Source organism: Stegostoma tigrinum, chromosome 37, assembly GCF_030684315.1.
Source record: "Stegostoma tigrinum isolate sSteTig4 chromosome 37, sSteTig4.hap1, whole genome shotgun sequence".
Taxonomy (NCBI): Eukaryota; Metazoa; Chordata; class Chondrichthyes; order Orectolobiformes; family Stegostomatidae; genus Stegostoma; species Stegostoma tigrinum.
In genome coordinates, this window is record NC_081390.1 from 13,770,706 (window position 1) to 13,790,399 (window position 19,694).

Genomic DNA, 19,694 nt, shown 5'->3' on the forward strand with positions numbered 1-19,694 from the left:
TCACTGATAACATCTTCCCTGGTTTTTATCTGTTGTTGACATTCTCAGTCATGCTTGTGTCATCTTCAAACTGAACCATGAGGTTTTCCTATCCAGCCTCTCCACCTGCACTCACTTAAAACATAGTCTGAGTCTGCACCAGGTTCCTTTCACCTATCACCCATGCATTGGCGGACTGGGCCTCCAATTTGTAATTTGCTTTCTTTCTGTTCAAATCCTTTTATCTTTAGCCCTTCTTATCTCTCCAATTTTCTGCAGCCCTTTAACATTTTTCTTCCATTGATGCATTTCCTTTAACTTGAGCCTTTTCTGTGCGTCACTTTGGCCCTGCTATTGGCAGTCATGCCTTCAACTTTAGAAACACTGGACTCCAAAATTCCCTTCTTGAGCCTCTTTGTTTCTTCATTCTCTTTTTTAAGATCCTTCTCAAATTAATTCTTTCACCATGATTTTAGTCATTCTTCTTATCTCCTTCAGTTTTGTGTCAATTTTTGTTTCTAATTCTGTAAACCTCCTTATTCACTTACCCGGGCAAGAGTTGCTGTATGGGTATGAGTTGTTGCCTTTAATTCCGTCCAATGCATCCAGATTTTAATCTCTCTACTGCTGGCAGCAAAGCTTCAGCTGCCATGGTCCTACGTTCTAGAATTCCCTTCTTTAACCCCTCTTCCTTTGATGCTGTTTAAAATTTAACCTCTTGAACCAAACTTCTGTCTCCCTGTTCCAATACCACTTAATGTGCCAGCCAATTTGGCAATTTTCCTGTTTTGGAATGTTTTACTTTGTTAAAGCCATTTTTATAAAGTTAGTTGTTCTGCGCTTTGAAACTCAAAATCCTTTTCAAGTACCATTTTTTTAAAATTAGGCCATCACATCAAACAGGTCCTGTGACCATTTTATAGATTCTAAGTTTGATCTATTGAGAACTGACATAGATTTGGATTAAATCTTGAATTATCCCTTTGAACTATAAATTCTTTTCTTTGTGCCTTTTGACTTGTAAGCCTTCTTTTTAAGTAGTAAATGTTCAGTTCTATATGGATGCCTTGTATCCTCTTTACTGTAAAGATTGTTCATCAAAAGTAATTTGAGAAGATTTACTTTTCAAGGGTTTAGATGAAGAATAAGCCAAATATGAATTGAAGAAAAGAAATTTCAGGTGCTGGAAATACTTTGTTCTAGAATTTTGTGGAAGGAGAAAGAGTTTCAGACAATTACCTTTATTTTTGGAAATAATTTAATGAAACTCATAAGGCTTCATAATACAATTATTTTGTTCTGTCACACAATTTTAATAAACAGTTATGACTTTACATAGATTTATTTTACCTTCAAAATGAACCTAGAAATCCAAACTTCTTTTTTAGAACACTGGAGAAAGGATTGCTGTTAAAGCCTGTCGCTTGGAGTTGAGCACAAGAAACAAAGAAAGGTGGTGCCATGAGATTCAAATTATGAAAAAGTGAGTGCTGTTATAAAAGTTTTAATCAGCACTGTGTTCAATCCAAAGAGATTAAGGTATTTTTGATCACAGTGGTAAATATTTTTGAATTGTAGTGTTTGTATATGGTGGAAAAATGTACAGCACATAAAGCATTAGTTAAGGTTTTTTTGGGAAAATTTAATCTGGATTTGTGGTTCAATGTGTAGATATTTTTCGATTGGGAGGGACATTCTATGTTAAGTAATTCTGTCCAATTATGATCGCTAAGACACCAGGAAGCTTACCAATTCTGAGGTGGCTGCACCCTAGGATTGGAGAAATTCAGGAATTCGTGAACTTTGTAGAAGTGTGAGGAGGTAACTTGAGACACGAACCTACAGACCTGTATAAAATAGTTAACAATTGGATTAAGCTAAATTCTGACTCAAACTTTAAACTGATTTTATGAGTGCAATGTAAACTTACAGCTGAGGCAAATCCAGTACTGAAGTCAAGGACCATTAATTCAAATTGGTATATTTGAATGATGAACCAAGTAGATGACTGGATGTGAAAATCCTGGAATCCTTTTGAGGAATGTAAGATGGAATAGTAAGGGAGAACAAGAGAATCCATTGTTTTGATTGGATAACAACAATGTTATTTATTGTGATTACACTGTATTTTAAATATTGACATTGAATATTAATTTTGACGTGTCTGTTCTAATTCTCACCATTTTGAAAAATTCAACATATAGTGCTTTTAACATGCCAGGACAGCCATTGAGAGAACACTGGATCATCTGCATCTCTTCCTTTCTCTCCTTTTCAAAATAAGGTTAAACAACACAAATGTTGTAACAGCATGTGAAGTTCCAGAAGAAATGCGGGATATTGCATTTAATGATGTCCCTCTTCTTGTGATGGAATACTGTACAGGAGGTGACTTACGTAAGGTAAAGGTTTATGCTGACATTTGAGGAAGTGCCATGTTGAATTTGGGAGATGATATATTTACTGCTAATGCTACATAATTGTATTGAACACACAGAATGTTGCCAGGTGGGAATGTCACAAATGTCAAAAGTATGACCTTGGTGTTTATCTTGTCTATTGCTATGAAAATAGACGTGCTGTCAAACCTTTTCTGCACTCATTATAAGAAAATTGCAAGAATTCCAAATTTACAACAGAACACCAATTTATACTGCATATTAAGAGTGTGTGTTTGGTTGGCGTGTGGACTCTGTTCAAAGAGAATGCACCAGCGAACTGTTATCCCAGCATTTGTTCAGTGGAAAAACTGAAATTTTAAAATTTGTGCTCTGTTCTGCGCTACAGTATTTTATTTGAGGATCCCTAAAGAGAGTTTTTATTTTGTATTTAGGTTATTTTATTTTTTGCATCTGCAGCTTTGTATTTTCAATTTTATCTGAATTTTTTTAAGGTTATTTTTAAATTTTTTTATCTCCTTACAATTTAATATCTATTTTAAAAAGTATTATTGTGGGATAAATGTGCAACAGATTTTGTTTCTTTGTAATGCCTTTTCCTGTTAGTTATTTGCTGATTGTGTGTTTTGTTTCAAGGTGTTAAATAAGCCTGAAAATTGCTGTGGACTTAAGGAGAGTCAAGTGCTTAGTATCTTACAGGATGTTGGTATGTAAATTTTCAACACGTTTGCTGTTGTTAACATTCTTGACTGTAATATGCATCGTGCGTTTTTTCGTCACATTTCTTGGCATGCTTTCTCACTCTGAGCTTGCAAATAAATCTATTATTAAATACTTTGTTAATAAAGTTGTGTGTTATATTAAAGCTCCTTTTTATATTTAGCAAACATTTGTACACAATGAAGGATTTTTAAAAAATTAATATAAATATTTTAATAAATTGTACGTATACATAAACAGATGCTTGGCAGTACAGAACTTAGCAATATTGCTGAAAAGAGAGAATGTTCATAATTACAAATGCAAGAATACCAAATGTTAACAAACTAAGTAATTTATGCTATAGGGAGAAAAGGATTGTCGTTATCAGGCAATATGTCTCTCTTTTTCTGCAGTATCCTGCATCAGTCTTTGTTATGTTGTAGCACATTGCTTAACCTGTGCACTGTGGTGTTTTCATAGTCAGCTTATATTTCTGTATGTTGCACTCCATTAAGGAATTCTCTCTTTGAATTTATTTCTTTAATGTAAAGAGCCAAGACTACTGTGTTTTTTTTTGAAGAAACACAAGTATTTAAAGACTGTTCAATTTGGGCTTATCTCTCAAAACATCCTGACAGATGTCTCAAAAACCAAATCAGACTGATGATGACGCTTCTACAGTTTGGTTAATAACTAGTTGATCCAAGTTAGTGCTATTTATGACTCATTTACTGATCTGCTGAGAAGTTTGTAGATTCTAGTATGGATGTTGTTTGCAGCATTAAATTTGAATGATATTGAAAGTTACCACATCGCCTGCAATTACACAACACCTGTTGTTAGTCACTAATAGCCTCCATTAAGAACATCAGTTCTGATGGACACTGGACTCGAAAGTTTAACCCTGTTTTCTCCTTCACAGATGCTGCCAGACCTACTGAGCTTTTCCAGTAACTTTTTATTTTTGTTCTAATCTTCTTTGGGTTTTGTTTTCTAACTTGTTTTATTTTTGTAAAACTTCTAATTTTTCAGTTTTGTATAACTTCTGTTTTAATTTTATAAATATCCATGCTTTTTATTTCTGTGGTAATCCTTTTTGGTACTTTTACATTCTTTCATAACTTCTGATGTACAGTCTCATTTCTTTTTAATGTTGCATGTCTTTGCTGAGTCTGTTTTCTCCTCCTCTTTCTGTGTTTTAATCAGACACCATTTACTGACTTCTGACGTACATTGTTCTCCTTTCCACTGAATTTTATGTAGTGTTTTTATTCAGTGCATCAAAGCTGTTTCCTTAAATTCCAATTTTTCGCTTCTGATGACTAATAATAGGTGCCATCAAAATGCAAACATTCATTTCGTATTTGGAATGACTCTGCTTTTGTTAATCATTTACATCCGCTATAAATCAGGTTCTGGAATCCAGTATTTACATGAAAATAGAATTATCCATAGAGATCTGAAACCTGAGAACATTGTATTGCAAGAAACCAATGGCAAGGTAAGAGCATTTAGAAAAAAAATTACAGCGTCACAGTGTGAGATTTATCACTTCATAGCTTTGTAACACGTAGAAATTAATTATAGACATTCGGTCCTTCAAACCTCCCCCATTTAATAAGACCCTGGCTGGTTTATTCTGAATTCCACCTTTCCATCTACCCCGAATATGTTAGGTTCCAGTCAGTCATTGTATCTCTGCTCAAACAAAAAAAATCAGTTAGCTATCGCCGCCATCTTCTGAGGAAGACAAATCACACAGCTTCTTAGAAAGGGAAAAGAAGTGTTTCCTTAACTTCTCTTTCCTAAATTTTTAAGATCGCATTCTCTAGTTCTAGACTTATCAACAAGACAAAACCTCCTTTCTATGTCCATCTTGTCAAGACCATTCTGGACCTTATACATGTCAATCAAATTACCCCTTGCTGTTCTAAACCCCAGTGGAAATGAGTTCAACCTGTCCAATTTTTCCTCCCAAGACCAACCATTTACTTCATATAGCAATCTAGTGATGCTGTTCTGAATTGCCTCCAAAGCATTTGCATCTTGTTATAAATTAAGAGACAAAAACTGCATGTAGTATTCACAATGTGGTCTAATAAATGCCCTGCATAACTAAATCATAAGATCCTTACTTATACAATGAAAGTGAAGTGCTAGAAAAACTCAGCATGTTTGACCACATTTGTGGAGACAGAGAAAGAGTTAAAGTTTGAAGCCAAATATTACTTCTGTTTGGAATTGGAAACAGTGAGTGGAATCTTACCAGTCTCTGAGTGGCGTGGGCTATGGTAAAATGAGTGGCAGAATTGGGCAGCGTGTTCAGCAAGGCTAATCTTGAATTTGAGGTAATTTAGTCACTTCTCGTTTGCTTTTATTAATTGACATGGCAAGATTCTTGTTAGTCAGCAAAATATTTCTAATTGACATTTTTCATTACTTGTTAATAGCTGAACTCATCACAGATTGTGATCTTGCCAAACTCGCCATCTAAACTAGCCATCAGGAAAACTTGACCTGGAAACTGAGTGGGTTCTTGGTGCATTCAATTCACCACTTGCTCCAAAATGCCTCCCACATGCCCATATACTGCAGAGTAGGCCGTGATCCAGCAGCATCATCTGCACACACCTTTGGATATTGGCACTCCACTTTGGGGGAGTTATTGCCACCATCCTAGCACCTCCCGTGTACTGGCAGTGCACTGCAAGAGCTGACTAGCTTAACAGGGCATCTGGCAACCAGCAGGGTATTGTTGGTACAGGGACCACATGGGAAGGAACTGGCTACTTCGTTTTGACCGGGGTGTCTTATCAGGGCTGCACGCTTGCTGTCAGTGTTTCTTCACCTAGTGTCTATCGTCATGCCTTCAGCTTGCATTACTTGGCCTGATCTGCAGCGCTTTGTGCTCACTCACACAACCAGGTGAGTGGCAGTGCAATGCAGCAGTCCTCAGTCAAGGGTGTGTGCATCTTTCTTGACATCAGTGTTGAATATCAGTCTACTACCTATACCATGTTGCCTTGGCATTAGCGCCAAATATGTGGTACTTGCAGCAAGCAGTGAAATACGTCTGTAAGTCTTGAAGGAGTAGTCTGCCTTGCACAGTAGCAAACCTGAACATCGACATTGGGATGCTCATCATCATATGCAGACTTTTGAGAGAGCATTGCCAAACAATGCTGCAGACCACAACAATGTGTCAAGTAAAACAGATATAAGATGAAAACCACGTGAACAGTGAAACACAAGGGTTTCTGAAATGTTATAATCATTGAACTAACATTGTGAAAATCAAACTTTCAACATGACTTTGGAGGGGAAAAGAAATCTGTGTACATTGTATGCTAAACAAAATCTATTTGCATCACAGCATATGTTGCTCAAACTATTACAAAATCATCATAGAATCCCTACAGTGTGGAAACAGGCACTTTGGCCCAACAAGTCCATACTGAACCTCAACATCCCACGCAGACCTATCCCCCTATCCACCCACTTAATGTACACATCCCCGAACACTGTGGGCAATTTAGCGTGGCCAGTCCACCTGGCCTGCACACCTTTGGACTGGGAGAGGAAACTGGGACACTTGGAGGAAACCTATGCAGACACTGGGAGAATGTGCAAACTCAACACAGACAGTTGCCCAAGAGTACAATCGAACCCAAGTCCCTGGAATGTCAGGCAGCAGTGCTACACGCTGTGCCACCGTGCCGTCCCTATCTCATTGACTTTCTCAGTTATCGCTGTAAATGTGATTTAGAGTTATCCCTTAGTCTCTATTCTGCTGCATCACACAGAGGCTCCCTGCGCGCAGACAATGAGGTGGGTAGGACCTCTTCCATGCTGGGGTCCGTTGGCCCAGAGATTTTGTCAGGCAAACCTGGGGAGGTGGGTGTCAGGTAGATTCAGCCACCTTGGCAGTCTCCTACGTGGAGACTGGAAAGGGATTTGTGTGTGGCTCCTCCTCCAGCTTGATGCTTCATTGCACTGACCTGCCTCTTTGTAAGGAGGACCACAGCCGGGCACCCTGACCCCCTCTAGCCCTGAGGACTAATGCTTGAGGAAATGGACTGCAAGTGTTGTCCATGTTCCATGGCCACTGCGGATGACTAGCCCTGTCTGCTATGGCAGCTGAAAACTTGTCTGTGATTGTTGGAATGACTGCATGGCGGGTTTGGACGATAATGCATAGTGCGTCACTGTACTGGTTGTGATGCTCCAAATTCTGCGCTATGAGGAGTGGTACCTCCTATATGCTGCCCCCTGCACATTTGGATGCGGTCCCGCTTCACTGGATTTACAGTGTCATTTCCTGCCAGCAGATGAGCAGAAGACTGGTCTTTGACATTGCTCCAGCTGAGACATCTGTGGAGCTGTTCGTGTACACAAGTTAGTGTGCGCCCTTGAATAGCCCACTGAGATGTCCTCATCTGTGTTACTGGGTGAGTCCAGGAAGCAATGGGGCTGATCACTCCAATATTTCCCACATTGTCATCTGGGGAGATCGGAGGGTGTGTCATCTGCAGTAGTGGGGCTGGCCCTAGGGTGGGTGAGTGTGCCTGTAGGGCAGAAGAGGCAGAGGGCTTTGCAGCCACTGGCTTGTTATTAGTGGTGTTGATGGTTAACATATGGTTAACATTATATTTTACATACTAATGCCATGACAGGATGTCCTTGCGTTCCTGCAGAAGTGGTCCCTGTCCTCTGCTGCTAGGACAAATAATCTTTACATAGAGGGCTTGGGGATGCTCCACCACCTGTCCCATGTCATCTTGTCCTGTCAAGCGATGTCTTGTCCTGAAATGACACAGGTGCAGAATCAGTAATGGCACAGGTGTTAGCACTGGTGCATATGTGATAAACATGTTGAAGTGTTCTAAGAGAATGAGGAAACAGTGTGCAGGGCATGTGAATTTAGTGATGTGCAAGAAAGGGGCAATGAGATCAACTGAGAGAAGGTGTTGGAAGCAACAGATGACTTTCAAAGCAACAGCTTTGCTGGGAGGTGGGTGCAGTGGCACAGCTAATTGTGAGGTAGCAGGGAGGGGAGAAGATTATTGATCTTCCTGCACTGCTGTCTAGTCTTCCTCATTTTGAGCTTGATATTAGCCTGAGTGGTGATCTCTGACCATGTTGGAATAGCGTGTGTTGTGGCTGCCTCTGCTGAACTCCCCTTCACTGCCCTGTTCACAAGGACCCTCGAGTCTCTCTCAGAAGTATGGTGCTACCCCCCTCTTCAGCTCCTTAATCTTTGCACAACTGAGCAGCCCAATGTCCAGCTGGCAGAGTTCCTGCAGGTGCGCCACAGGCTTTGGAACATGGTGTGGCCACAAGGAATGTCAGTCTTGGGGAAGATTTTGTTGTGCATCTAGTTGCTGCAAGAACAGTGCATTGTAAGACGGGCAGGAAATCGGACATAATTTTGCCATTAAGGCTCATTGGCAATTAATGCGTCAAGTCTGGTAAGATGGCAAGAAACCCCAAGGTTGAGAATCACACCACAGAAATCAACATGACTCTCATTTTGCTGAAAACAAAATCATAAGATTCAATCAATTTATTGTTTGTCTGTCCTCAGATCTGCTGAGATTTTCCAGCACTTTGTTTTTATTTCAGATCTCCAGCATTCATTCTAGTTTGTTTTAAATTTATTACTTTTTTTACTCTCATTACTCTCATAACAAAGGATAGCTTTCCACTAGAGATAGTAGGCACTGTTGATGCTGGAGTCTGAGATAACAAGGTGTGGAGTTGGATGAACTAAGCAGGCCAGGCAGCATCAGAGGAGCAGGAAGGCTGACATTTTGGGTCTGGATCCTTCTACTAGCTGCCTTAATAACCTCTTGAACCTGCTTACTAACGTGTTATGACTCCTACATGACAATACTTGGATCCCTCTGTTCATCAGAACTGATCTCCATTGAAATAATATTCCACCTGCTTTATTCTTCCTGCAAGCGAGCAATTATGCTTGTTGAAAACAAGTTTTCCTATGGTATAGTCCATCATACCAGATTTTTATGCTCCCAATTTGACTAACTATGTTGGTCTGCATCCGTGTGATGTCATCTTTACAACATTTTACCATGTCTTAATTTCTCATTTCAACAGGCCCCCTTTGCCTACAGTCTGGGTAACTCCTTTAAAGAATTCCAGTAAATGTGTTAAACATTTACTTTTCACAAAACTATGTTGACTGTGTTCCCAATCACTTAGCATCCTTTAATGATCAATTTGAATATCTTTCCCATGTCAGGGAGTTGAGGGTTGCGGATGAGGAGCAGACCAAGTGGAGATGAGGCCACAATCACATCAGTCATGATCTTATTGAATGATGAAGCGGGTTTGAAAGACCAAATGACTTACTCTTGGTCCCAAGTCCTATGTTCCAGTCTTTCTTTCCCTTTGAACTAATTGTATGTGATTTCCATTCTCAAATACTGACCTCCACCTTGCAAATCTGTCATAATTTGTGCTGTCCTCGAAAATTGTTTACTTCTCAAATACCGAAAACCATGGCCCTATATCCAGCCTTTACTTCTTCTCAAGTCTTTGAGCAACTCCCAATTTTATGATCACTTCTCTCAAATCCATGTTATCACTTCATCAGCTTTCTGTCTCTAGTCAAAGTTACACGGTATTCTATCCCTTCTGCTGCACTCATTATCGCAATTAATTATACCATCGTCCTCCGGTGCCCCTGTTCCGTTATCCAGCAGAGTAGCACTGGCCTTGCTGGACAATTATAGTCATAGAATCTGCTGCGGTGGCCTCTCAATTAGTTGCAAGCAGTTTTCTGAGCTGCAGGAATATATGTAATTTGTTCTCCACTTCTAGTTCACTTCATGATGAAGCATCAACCCTGTAGCTTAGAAGATGTTGCTTGCAATGAAGTCTGCCCCATGGTATTCAGTATTGCTGATCATTGAAAAGATGCTGCTACTTAGAATTTTCCCTAATTGTGATATCATTTCATATACAAATTACATGTGTCAGCTGCATGGAGCCAGTTTATGTTTATTGTAAACAAGTACTAAGAAATGCTGATTTTATTTATTCACGTGAATTTACAGCATTCTGTTTCACTGAGTACATATATAAACAGATTTAGTTGAACCTGTTTGGTATCCCCATAAATGATTAGACATGAATTGGCCAGAGTTGCTTAGTTTCAAATTCGTCAGAAAAATTTAGCACTATTAGAGTCATCCTGTTATAGCATGGAAAAAACACTTTAGTCCAACTTGTCCATGTCAACCAGTTACCTTAATCTAATCCCATTTAGAATCAAATAAATCCCTGCAGGGTGTAAGAAAGCCATTCAGCCCATTGAATCCACATTGAGCCTTGAAAAGGTATCCCACCCAGACCCACCCCTTATCCTATCCCTGTATCATCCCAAATTGCCAGCTTTTGGCCTATTTTCTTTTAAAACCCTTCCTATTGTTGTACCGATCCAAATGCCTTTTAAATGTTGTAATTGTACCAGCCTTCTCCGGCATCTCATTCCATACATGTACCACCCTCTGCGTATAAAGGCTGCCTTTTGGTCCCTCCTATATCTTTCCCCTCTTACCTTAAACCTATGTCTGCTTGTTCTGGACTCCCCTACTTGAGGAAAAAGACCTTGGCTGTTCACACTATCCATGCCCCTCATGATTTTATAAACCTTTATAAGGTCATCCCTCAATCTCCCTCACTCCAGGAAAAATAGCCCCAGTCTACTGAGTCTCTCCCTGTAGCTCAAGACCTCAAACCCTGGCAAAATCCTTGTAAAGCTTTTCTACACTTTCAGTTTTCACAACATTTTTCCTATAGCAGGGAGTCTAGAATTTCATACAGTATTCCAAAAGTTGCTGAACCAATGTCCTATACAACCACAGCGTGACGTCCCAACCCTCGTACTCATGCACTGAGCAATAAACGCAAGTGTACCAAATGCCTTTTTTCACTGCCCTGTCTGCTCCGACTCCACTTTCAAGGAACTATACATCTGTACCCCTGGATCTCTTTGTCAAACGTTACTCCCCGGACCCTACCGTTAACTGTATAAATCCTGCCCTGGTTTACCTAACCAAAATGCAGTACCTCACATTTATCTAAATTAAATGTCGTGTGTCATTTTTCACCCCATCTGATCAAGGTCCCATTGTATTCTGAGAACTTTCTTCACCTGACAACCACACCATCAATATTGCTGTCATCGGCAAACTTTGAAACCATTCCTCCCATACTGACATCCAAATAGTTTATATAAATAATAAAAGCAATGGACCCAGCACTGATCCTTGCATCATATTGCTGGTCACAGGCCTCCAGTTGGAAAAGCAACCCCCCACTACCACCTTCCATCTCATACTTTCAAGCCAATTTTGTATCCCAATGGCTGGCTCTCCCTGGAGTCCACATGATCTAACCAGTCTACCATGCGGAACATCATCGAACACCTTGCTGAAGTCCATGTACACACTGTCCACAATTCACCTTTCATCAGTCCTTTATGTCATTTCTTCGAAAAACTTAATCCAGATAGTAAAACATTATTTTTCATGCACAAAGCTGTGTTGACACTCTCTAATCAGTCCCTGGCTTTCCAAATGTATGTAAATCCTGTCCCTCAGAGTCCCCTCCAATAACTTACCCACCACTGACGTTGGGGTCAGGAGTCCATAATTCCCTGGCTTTTTCTTACTACCTTTCTTAAATAATGGCATGACATTAGCCTACCTCCAGTATTCCAGCACCTCACCTGTGGCTATCGATGATGCAGATATTTCAGTAAGGGGCGCAGCAATTGCTTTCCATTCTTCCCACAAAGTTTTAAGATGGGGGAGGCACTAACTTAGACGTATTATCACTGGACTGTTAATCCAGAGACTCAGATACTGTTCTAGGGACCCAGGTATGAGTCCTGCCATGACAAATGGTGGAATTTGAATTCACTAAATATCTGGAATTAGGAATCTAATGATGACTGTGAATCTGTTGTCAGTTGTCAGAAAAACCCATCTGGTTCACTAATGTCCTTTAGGGAAGGAAGCTGTAATCTTTACCTCGTCTGGCCCATGGCAATGTGGTTGACTCTTAACTGCCCTCTGGGCAATTAAGGATAGGCAGTAAATGCTGCCTAGCCAGCAATGTCCTCATCCAAAGAATTAAAAGAAGAGAAGAAAACCTGATCAAGTCCCAGGAATGTATCCACCCGTATGCATTTTAAGATGTCCAGCATCATCATCTCTGTAATATGGACACTTTTCAAGTTATCATTATTTACTTCTGAAAGTTCTCCATCTTCCATATCCTTCTCCATAAAAAATACTGACATTGAAATACTCATTTAGTATGTTGCCCATCTCCTGTGGTTCCACACTATCGTTGAGAAGCAGCAAGTTCATGAAAAATGTGAATGAAATGGCTGGTTGCATAATTGCTCAGCTTTTGCTGAAAGGACATCCTGAATTATTTATTGGCAAATGGTGTGAATAGATCTTGCTGTGTTCTTTACAGCTGATACACAAAATAATTGACTTGGGCTATGCAAAGGACCTGGACCAAGGAAGCCTTTGCACCTCTTTTGTTGGCACGCTGCAATACCTGGTAAGTTTCAAAGCTTTGTATATTTGTACATTTTATTGTCATCAGTTGTTCCCATTAGTTGTTCATTCAAGGATCGCGGCATACTAATTTAAAATTTTGGGTAATAGATGAAAGGGAGATATGGGGAAGAACATGTTACACAGCAAGTGACACTGAGCTAGAACTCACTGATCATGAGGGTAATAAAAGTGGAGATGATCTGCTTTCGCAAAAGTAAATTTGATGGCACGTTATGAAAATAAATTGGCAGAGCTGTGAGGGATAGAGCAGAAAATAGAACTGATGAGATTGATCTGCTGAACATTGTCATCGTCTTGATTGTCCAAAGTGTGTCCCTTGCCATAATAACTGTAATAATGATGGAGTAATTGACACACCATGAGACTGTCCAGCTTTCAAACATAAGTTAGCCTTTTCTCATATTCAGGGAATTTGGGATTTATTGCCCATCTCGAGTTTACCTTAAGAAGGTGGTGGTGAGATGCCTTCTTGAATGCTGCTGTCTGTTTGATATATGTATATCCACAGTGTTGATAGTGAAGTATTTCGAGGTGACACTGAAGGAATCATCATATAATTTCCAAATCGGAATGGTGAGTGGCTTGTTGAGAAACTCGCAGCTAGTCATGTTCTGATGTATTTGCTGCCCTTGTCCTTCCGGGTGGTGGTGTAATTGGGTTTAGGTGCTGTCTTAGGAATCTTAATGAATTTCTGCAGTGCAAATTGTCAGTGTTACACACTGCTTCTACTATGCATCCGTGATGAAAAGAGTAAACATTTATGGATGTGGTATGAATCAAGTAGATTGCTTTGTCCTTGGGGTCAAGCTTTGAGTGCTGTTTGAATGATGCTTAAGTTGGCAAATGCAGAATGTTCCATCACACTTGTCTTGTGTCTTGTGTACAATGCACAGGCTTTGGGAAGTTAGTGGATTTTGTTACTGGTTGCAGCATTCTTGGTCCATAACGTGCTTTTTTCAGCCATGTTATTCATAGCAAGCCCAGTTTAATTTCTGCTAAATGGTGGTCCCCAGGATTTTGGTAGAGATCATGCTTCATAGAACAATACAGCGCAGAACAGGCCCTTCGGCCCTTGATGTTGCGCCAGCCTGTGAACTAATCTAAGCCCCTCCCCCTACACTATCCCATCATCATCCATATGCTTATCCAAGGACTGTTTAAATGCCCCTAGTGTGGCGGAGTTCACTACATTGGCAGGCAGGCTGTTCCACGCCCTTACCACTCTGAGTAAAGAACCTGCCTCTGACATCTAACTTAAATCTATCACCCCTCAATTTGTAACTATGCCCCCTGGAACAAGTTGATATCATCATCCTCGGGAAAAAGACTCTCACTGTCCACCCTATCTGATCCTCTGATCATCTTGAAAGTCTCTATTAAATCCCCTCTTAGCCTCCTTCTCTCCAGTGAGAACAGGCCCAAGTACCTCAGCCTTTCTTCATAAGGCCATCGCTCCAGACCAGGCAACATCCTGGTAAATCTCCTCTGCACCTTTTCCAATTTTTCCACATCCTTCCTGTAATGGGGTGACCAGAACTGCATGCAACATTCTAAGTGAGGCTGCACTCGCGTTTTGTACAGTTGCAGCATTACATCACAGCTCCAGAACTCAATCCCTCTACCAATAAAACCTAACACATCGTGAGCATTTTTAACAGCGCTATCAGGGATCTATGTACATGGACACCAAGATTCCTCTGCACATCCACACTACCAAGAATCTTTCCATTGACCCGGTATTCTGCCTTCCTATTATTCTTCCCAAAGTGAATCACCTCACATTTATCTGCATTGAACTCCATTTGCCACCTTTCAGCCCAATTCTGCAGTTTATCCAAGTCTCTCTGCAACCTGCAACATTCTTCCACACTGTCCACCACTCCACCGACTTTAGTGTCATCTGCAAACTTATTAACCCATCTACCTATGCCTGCATCCAAGTCATCTATAAAAATGACAAACAGCAGTGGTCCCAAAACAGATCCTTGAGGCACACCACTAGTAACTGGACTCTAGGCTGAGTATTTTCCTTCAGCCATCACTCGTTTCCTCCTTACAGAAAGCCAGTTTCTAATCCAGACTGCTAAATCTCCCTCAATCCCATGCTTCCGTATTTTCTCCAATAGCCTACCATGTGGAACCTTATCAAAAGCTTCACTGAAATCCATATACACCACGTCAACTGCCCTACCTTCCTCCACATGCTTGGTCACCTTCAATCATTGGTAATAAAAATGTTACATCTGCCAATATTTCCTATTAACTTTTCACTTTACAAGCTTCTTTATTCATGCTTGACTACACAATTCACCAACATAAATTTGGATTACATCCTCTCTTTGGAGGATGTGCTGCAGCACCATCATAGGCAGGAAACCATGTAAACATGATATGTCTGCACAAGCATTTAAGATATATAAGGCATTTATCTTTTTAAAAAAAATTTAAATAGGGAAATAAATAGATACATGGGTGGAATGTATGACAGAGCATAGAACAGTACAGCACAGTTACAGGCCCTTCGGCCTACGATGTTGTGCCGTCCTTCTACTCTAATCCTGAGGTTTATCTAACCTCTACCCCTACCTTATTCTATCATCCATATACCTGTCTAATAGCTGCTTAAATGCCCCTAATGAGGCTGACTCCACTACCCTCTCTGGCAATACATTCCATGCCCCTACCACTCCCTGAGTGAAGAACTCTGACGTCTCCCCTATATCAATCTCCACTCACTTTAAAACTATGCCCCCTTGTACTAGCTACCTCCACCCAAGGGAAAAAGGCTGCCTACTTTATCTATACCTCTGATTATTTTGTACACCTCTATCAAGCCACCTCTCATCCTTTGTCGTCCTAAAGAGAAAAGCCCTCTCTCAATCTTTCCTCCTCTGCAATGTTCTACTCTGCACCTAAATCTCCTCTGCACCTTTTCCAACGCTTCCACATCTTTCCTGTAACGAGGCGACCAGTACTAGACATTCTACTCCAGATGTGGCCGAACCAGGTTTTTGTATAGCTGGAGCGTAACTTCACACCTCTTGAACTCAGTCCCTCTATTGATGAAAGCTAACACATCATACATCTTCATAACAACTCTATCCACCTGGGTGGCAGGTTTCAGGAAACTGTGGACATGAACCCGAATATCCCTCTGATCCTCCACACTGCCAAGAATCTTTCTGTTAACCCTGCATTCTACTTTCAAGTTTGTCCTTCCAAAGTGAATCACCTCTCACTTCTCAGAGTTAAACTCCACCTGCCACTTCTCAGCCCAGCTCTGCATCCTACCAATGTCCGTTTGTAACCTGGAACAGCCCTCCGCACTGTCTGCAACGTGACCCACCTTCGTGTCGTCCACAAACTTACTAATTCACCCTAAAATGGTCGTGACACAATATAGGTTTATTCTTAAACAGTGTGTTGTTTTGCATTTAGTTGTGTTTAAACATAATTGAGAAATCTAATAATTTATAGAAATTTTGAATGATGTTTTGTGTTTACAGCTAACATAGCTAATCACTGAACAAGGTAAAATGACTTTTGCGTTCTTCAGTTTTTAAATGAAATGATCCTAATGGACTTGGTACTTCAAAAGTAATTGATCTTGTTCTAGGCACCAGAACTATTTGAGTCACAACCTTACACAGTCACTGTCGACTACTGGAGCTTTGGAACATTAGTGTTTGAGTGCATCTCTGGTTTTCGACCATTTTTACACAATATGCAACCTTTCCAATGGTAAGCATACCTACTTTACATTCTGTTGTTAAATAATGAGTATAATTTGATTTGTTTTGGAAGTGAATTTAATATCTGAGAGAGCTGTAATGCTGGAAGAATTACAGACATGAGGATGAGTGAAACCATAAGAGGAGGAATTTCAGAACACAAAAATAAGAATTTTACTATTGCATCTTAGATCTTTTTTGGCTCCATATCTATCAGTGGAAAAGTTGCTGGGTGAATAAGACTTGTTTGGCTTTGAATATAGTTTTAGATGAGTTCAAGTCCCAAAAAGTGGAAGATACCAGACCCAAAGTTTTCATGTTGTGAAGATGGACCATTTCAGTTCTATACCAGGTATGGAAAGTTATTGAGAGATGCTCAAGTGTTAATACGGTTGGTGATACATTTTAGGACATTGAAGATGAGTTACAATATATAGTGCAAATGTTTGTAGGGATGGTGAGTTCAAGAGTCTTGGTTTACTGTTCCTTGTCAGTCGAATCTGACTTGGAAATATATCACTGTTCTTTCATTGCTGCTGGGTCAAAATTCTAAAGTTCCCCATTTAGTTGTACTGTCAGTGTCCCAACACGTCAATTGCAGTGGTTTGAGAACACAGCTGACCACCATCTTCTCAAGGGTGATTGAAAATTAGTAATGAATTCTGGCCTTGCCAGTAATACTCAGCTCCTGAACAAATAAATCAAATTTTAAATGATGAGCACTGTGCCTAGAAATCACATTTACTTTTCGAAAATGAGTAATGTAAAGTATTCACCTTCCATGTAAGGCTATGTTAAATTGATAAGAACTGCATAAAATATGCCACAAGACTGCTGTTGAAGCTCTTTACTGATGAAATAATCTTGTCACAGGCTGCTGGGTTTTCATATGATGCCCTCAAATCCTTTGTAAGGGAGAAAATAACAGTATGACTCCATTTTTGATTTTCCCTAGGCATGGCAAAGTTAAAATCAAAGGCCAAAATGATATTATGGCTGTTGAAGAGATGAATGGTGAAGTGAAGTACTCCCAAAACTTACCACAGCCCAATGGTCTTAGCAGGTGAGAATACTTTTTTCAGACTTAATACATTTTGACTAATTACAAAACAATGGGAAGATAGTGGGATTGTGATAAGGTAGCTGGACAAGTAATCTGGGGATCCAGGCAAATGCTCTCAAGAGCATGTTTCAAAATCCCATTATGACTTCCTTTTGAAATTTCAATTCACTTCATAAATCTGGAATTGAGGGTTTATGTGCATTAATGGTGACTGTGAAATTATCATTCACAGTTCATGAAAATCCATCTAGCTCATTTAATTCCTTTTTTAAGGAAGGAAATGTGCTATCCTTCTCTCAACTGACCTACTCTGATTCCATATCTCCATCAATGTCTTAATTGTCCTGTGAGACAATTCAGTAAGCCACTCTGGAATGGACGACAAATGCTGGTCTTGTCAGCAATTTCTATGTTCCATGAAAGAATAAAGAAAAACTGAAATTTTGACATGTTCCTTTTCTAAAACTTTATTGTAGGAAGGTGAGAGAGCAGCCCTGTGATCCTCTTGGAGGTGACATCACCTTTTACTTTGTGTTTACTAGAGTTGTTTTCTGAAACGCGTATCTTTTCATGAGCTAGCTAATTTGGAATGAATTGTTGATCTGCTGAATGAACTGTTTTATTTTAAAAGAGATCCCTAGTTTAGCTACTTTTTTGTGAGCTGATGTTCCGAAAACTGACACAGGAAGCACCTAGCCCTCCAAAGAAGTCTTTGATGTAAGACTGTTGAGGTTCCTTTTTACAAAAGAGGTTGAGCAGACATCAGAGCTAAGCACAGGTGTGGCTTCACAACTTTTTGAAAAGAGTAAACAAGACTATAATGATGCAACTAAGGTTGAAGTTCAGAGATGTTAAGTAGTCAGCATTGGGTAACTTCATTTTGGATATATGTAAATAGTCTGGATTATCAGTCTCTGCATAAGGAAGTAAAACAGATGTCAGCAAGCTGGAGAGGGGACTGTGAATGTGGATTTTGATCAGTCATGCTGTTGCGAAAAGAGTTCTACTGGTTATGTGACTAAGCTGACCTGTGGAAAAAGGTGAGCATGAAGAAATGTAAAGCACACTGTGGAAATGTAGTTTGCATGGAATAGAAATTGATAGCAGAGAGATGAAAAAAAAAATCAATTGACCGAAATGTGGTCCAGCCAACTATTTTGCAGTTTTGCAGTTTATTTTTAAATCTCTAGTTTTCCTCTTGCTTCCCTTCTTTAGAATGTGAAACCCTTACTAAAATAGAGTTCCTCCTGTAAGCACAACGCATTTCACTTTGCTCAAATTATCATTTTTTTTCTCTGTCCAACTAGATGACACTGCAATCAGTGTAGATAAATTCAAATTTCTAATTATCCAACACAATTTAAGATGGACTTTCAGCAGGAGCAACATGAAAGTGATAAATGAAATTGTTTTTCAGTTATTCTGCACTCTTCAAAGATATTGTTTGTCTTGGTCAGAATGGTAGAGAAATGCTGCAGTAAATTCAAAGTCAGCACGAAACAAAATTGGTGTTGTGGTTTCTAAAGTATACATTTGCTGAACTTTGTGTCAAATGAAGACATGTTGGTTGCCTTGAATAGTATCTGTCTCTCATTTGGTAATATTATGTAGAGTAAGCAAAAAGCTATACCATTTGCCTGGCACCTCTGTTCTTGTGCAGCAACTCCTATTTACCTTTTTGAATACGCTTGTGCTAGTGATCAGCAGACTAACTCAGAACATCAATTATATTAGGTTATCTTGTTCTCATTTTTACATTTTTGTCCAGAGATATTTTGGATTGACAATCTGAAACTGTACTTAAGGAATTTTGTATTAAACGTATTATGTAAATTGTTTATTCTTAAATTCTACCATAAGTTAAAAGATAATGATCATTTCATGTGGGCATTGATGCAACCCGGTCAGACACATATGTTTGTGGTTATGATATCCTTGACTGTAAATGATTTTCAGTTGTGTGTAGGCTGACTTGTTATTAGTTTTTCCAAGAAAACCAGTAAAACTTAAGTCAGGTTTGAATTTAAGGTTCCAGGAACAGACACTTGGTAAATTATTGTTTGCCCCTCATTTTAAAATTGATCTTCAAACTTTTGGGCAGCTTAGCGAAAAGAATTGTTACTTTTTAAATAATTTTTTCTTGTTGTTTCATAACATTGAAACATGGGGCGGGAGGAGAATGACAGAAGAGATAACA

At 39.6% G+C, this 19,694-nt stretch overlaps 1 protein-coding gene across 4 annotated transcripts in view; it reads left to right on the plus strand.

Annotated features, from left to right (window-relative positions):
• chuk (component of inhibitor of nuclear factor kappa B kinase complex) overlaps positions 1-19,694 on the plus strand; it is a 94,663-nt gene that overhangs the window by 34,192 nt on the left and 40,777 nt on the right. For all 4 annotated transcript variants that reach the window (XM_059640392.1, XM_048563323.2, XM_048563321.2 and 1 more), the window contains 7 exons: positions 1,368-1,462; positions 2,264-2,381; positions 3,015-3,084; positions 4,493-4,581; positions 12,594-12,683; positions 16,320-16,444; positions 17,390-17,497. In XM_059640392.1, coding sequence (XP_059496375.1) covers positions 1,368-1,462; positions 2,264-2,381; positions 3,015-3,084; positions 4,493-4,581; positions 12,594-12,683; positions 16,320-16,444; positions 17,390-17,497 — 695 coding nt within the window. The remainder of the gene's footprint in view (positions 1-1,367; positions 1,463-2,263; positions 2,382-3,014; positions 3,085-4,492; positions 4,582-12,593; positions 12,684-16,319; positions 16,445-17,389; positions 17,498-19,694) is intronic.